This window comes from Vicugna pacos, unplaced genomic scaffold, assembly GCF_048564905.1.
Source record: "Vicugna pacos unplaced genomic scaffold, VicPac4 scaffold_392, whole genome shotgun sequence".
Taxonomy (NCBI): Eukaryota; Metazoa; Chordata; class Mammalia; order Artiodactyla; family Camelidae; genus Vicugna; species Vicugna pacos.
The window spans coordinates 3,229-7,140 of record NW_027329070.1 but is presented as its reverse complement, the minus strand read 5'-3'; the positions used below and the strand labels follow the sequence as shown (position 1 = coordinate 7,140).

The 3,912-nt window shown below is 31.5% G+C and overlaps 1 protein-coding gene across 1 annotated transcript; it reads right to left on the bottom strand.

Annotated features, from left to right (window-relative positions):
* Positions 1-576: 576 nt before the first annotated feature.
* Positions 577-2,516, bottom strand: LOC140695556 (heat shock transcription factor, Y-linked-like). The gene is made up of 2 exons (XM_072958260.1): positions 1,859-2,516; positions 577-1,385 (listed from the first exon to the last, which is right to left on the bottom strand). Exons 1-2 carry the CDS (start codon positions 2,381-2,383, stop codon positions 693-695), a joined length of 1,218 nt encoding a protein of 405 aa, XP_072814361.1. The 5' UTR covers positions 2,384-2,516; the 3' UTR covers positions 577-692.
* Positions 2,517-3,912: the final 1,396 nt, after the last annotated feature.

The window sequence follows — 3,912 nt, the reverse complement described above, 5'->3', positions numbered from 1 at the left end:
AACCAAGATGAGTTTGTGGGCTTAGATTTGGAAAAGTATTAAGTGCAACCCTGAAGATGTAAGCTTGTGTTTGGCTGGAACATAAAAGTAACTTAAAATATTCACTCTAAAAATATAGTGCAGACTCTTGAGTGGAGAAAAATAAAGCAACATTTGGAATGCTTAGAAAACAGCACAAGGAAGACCATAGATAAAGTTCCTTGTTAAATTTTACCATATGCTGAATGTACCATCTGAGACTATATCATGTGACTTTTATTATACCAGAGATGACATAATAAAGACCATGATCCCTGGGCCGGTTCCTGCATTTTCATCCTGTTCCAACATAACCTAACTTAACACATTTAATACTTTTCAGGATGAACCAGAAACCACTAAGTAATTTTCCCTCTCTCCATGTTTTAGTCTTTTTCCAAATTCTTCCATTTTCTCTTCTTCCTCACAGAAATTATTTAAATTTACACTCATGTTGTTCCATCAAATGATCATATCAAACAAATATCTCTTTTTTTCTTTAAATGGTAACTTAGTATCACTTTTAACTCTTATCTCTATTTAAAAAAATAAGGATAATAAAGTACAATTCTATGTTTATTGTTCAAATAAGAAAATTGCAGATATTTGTCAAAATTTGCAAACATCAATTTTAATCTTTGTTATCATGCATAACCTGGTAGTCCTCTGGTAGTTCAGTTGTAATTAGGATGACGTTCATAAACTGAAGATGTCTGATGAGTTGGCCTTGAAATAGAAGTAGCTGATGTATCAGCTATCACTGGCACTGGAAACCGTGGGTTACTCAAAGGTTGAAGTTTACAAAAACGACCTTCATTGGCAGATATGTTGTGATATCTATTTGGAAAATAAGAAGGCTCCACCATCAGTCCAAAATAATTGCTCTGTAAGGGGGACAAAATGCTGTATTGAGAAGTAGAATTTGTAGTTGTAATGAAGTTCACAACACGGCCATTTGCTTCAGTGTAGCTGCTTTGAGAGTGCCCATGGACAGTGGTCAACTGATTTAAAATAGCTAGTTGTTCCACTGCAATATTTTCTGGTGGTCTAACTGATGTTGATGATGGAGGAGAAAAATCACCTCTGAGCGGGGTAGTTTTATCACAAATTATGTGGCCAATAGAGGGCTTTCTTATTAGAGGCATGTTTAAATCTGCAGAAGGTAAAAATGCACTTTCTCCACTAGTGTCAGCCACAAAATCAGAATTATTTTTATCAACATTACTTCCTCCTTTAAAGTGCTTCTTGTTGAAATCTCGAGCCAATAAAGACACCAGAGAGGCATTTTTAATCCCAACTCTTCTTTTTATTCTCACTAAAAGCTGAGGACAGCCTCGTTTAAAATTTGGATTATGGTAGAACTGCAGCTACAACCAAAGGAGAAAGGTTTTAGTAATAATTTAAACCAAAATACATAACTACAATAAGCCTTAACTTTAAAACCTCAGATTTCATGTTTAGTATGCAAAGATAATATCATCAAAATATGAACATTGCTGACGATATTTTGAAGTTCCTTATTTGGAAAATACACATGTAAATAGTATAGTCATCAAATTAAAGAATTTAGTGTTTGCAGTAACGGTGAATGCCACTTTTGAAAAGCAGCTTTCATACCTTCACTTAGATTTCTGATAAGATTCATAGCTGCTAGCAAACTTTCTCATAGTCTTGAAGAGTTAAGTCACTGTCCTCATTTTTAGAAAAAATAAAGAATTTTAGCATTTGTAGTTTTATACTATTTTCAAAATCTAGCTTTACATTTATATTACCATAGATTGATTTACAAAATAAAATTTTATACATAAGTTACCAAGTCATAACTAAAATTTGTGTATACCTTGCTTAAAACAGAGGCTTCTTTTTCTTCTGCCAGAAAGTCAACTAGACAAGCAGATCTTTGACATTTCTGCCGCACTTTACTAAACCCATAAAGGTTAAGCTGTCTAACTAAACTTTTCATACTTCCAGTTTCAAATATTCTGAAAGGGGCCTTTCTTTCCAAAACTTCCTTCTTAAAGACATCTTCATCAATAACTATGGAAGTTCCATTATCATCCCACCAGATGGATTTAAATTGGTCACTCCCAGCCATTTTCCAGAGTTTTCTTGGAAATGTCAGAGAACGAAAATCATTATCTTCATCTGGTTCCAAGACACAATGTGTGTAACATGGTCTTTTTATCAAGGATTTTTCAGACAAAGTCTGAAAAGCATTTTCTTCAATCATACACCTCAAGTCCAAGTCCCCAGAGAATGTTTGATCACACGATAGAGATCTACCGGGGTTTCCTGAATCAGTTGGTCCATCTTTAGGAGGCACATCTTGAATTTCTGAAGAAATATGTGCCATCTCAAATAACATTTCCTACAGCTACTTTTCTAATCTGCATGATTTTGAGCAGTGCAGCTTCAAATGCTGCTTAAGCAGGCCTGCACAGTTAAACTGATAGGCCATCAACATGGTTCTCAACCTGAGTGGCTGTGACATCACAAAAAGACTGGTCTCTTAGCAACCCAAGTGTAACAATCAGCCAGTGTTTCCTTCTCATTAATCCAGTTAAAATGAAATATATAGGATATTTATTTTTATACTGTGATTTGCAAATATTTTCCCGAGAATATCTTTTTAAACAATTTAACTTTGGGGTGTATGAGATAAAACAATCTCATTCCTTTTGTACCCAAATTTATACAACATTGGTGAACAGAGTATAAATATGCACAAAGTAAATAAAATAATTTTAAAATATTGGAATTTAAAGTGAAATTTGTGTAAAATTTTTACAGAATGGTTATAACAATTTCATTATCATTTGTAATTAAAGTGAATCAAAATTTGATTTGTAAATGGAAGTAGTTATTTCTCTGTGTACTTTACAATAAGTAGCTCTATATTCAAAACATCAGCAGAATAAATATCAGTTTATTTGTTATGTTTATAAATAAATGTTAAATATTTATGAATTAAAATTAAATTAAAATAATCAATCAAATTTAAGAAATTCCAAAGGGAGGAATTTTGTTTAAATTTTATTTCAGTGCTATAAGTAAAACAAATGTAATTTAATATTCTACTTTACAATTACACAAGAGAAAAATCTGATTGTACACTTACAAATGTTTATTTTTGCCATTCTTTCACTCAGAGGTTTTTAAGTCCCTAGAAGGAATAATTTTTCTTGTCATTTTTAATCCATACTCTTGTGGCTTCTGTTAAGTGTTCCAAAATGATGTTGATAAATAAAGTTATGCATAAGGTCCTGGGTTCTATAAGCAGTGACCCCATTAAGGGGCAAACAAACAAACAATCAAAAAACAAAAAAGTAACATTATATGTGGGTTAGTGTGGAAAAGACAAGGTAATGCATTTTAGGAAGCCATATGTTTTCCAGTCCTGAAACAGTTGGCATTGTTAGTATAATATGGCATTTTAAGGCAAGTGTTTGTTCACTAATTGCAAATAATAGCTATGCTCTGTATCAGTAAACTGTAGTAAGTCCAGTTCTACCAAAACTTACATTATTTATTTAGAAATAAATTCCATTAAACATAAGCCAAATTCAAATTATTGATAAAATTTTAAAATAAATAAATGTACACTCAAGCTACAATGTAAATTTTTCCTTCAGTATGTGTATATTCCATTCTAAATAAATATTATCAACCTGAATTCATTGCATATTATAAGAATTATAAACTATAGTTAAGTATGATTTAGCCCTGATTCATAAATATTATTTAACATACACAAATCAATAAATGTGATACCATCCCTAAAAAACAGAGAATTCAAAGGTAACAATCTCAAAAAAATGTAGGAAAATTATTGACAGAACTGATCTTAACTTTTGTATACAAAAAATTCTTAACAAATTCTCTCTAGATAGAATA

Bases quoted from the DNA above. Each gene is read 5' to 3' on its own strand.
- LOC140695556 (XM_072958260.1), bottom strand. From the start codon at position 2,383: ATGTTATTTGAGATGGCACATATTTCTTCAGAAATTCAAGATGTGCCT. The intron at 1,386-1,858 runs GTATACACAAAT...CTTTGGTTGTAG, and splicing joins AAGCCTCTGTTTTAAGCAAG to CTGCAGTTCTACCATAATCC.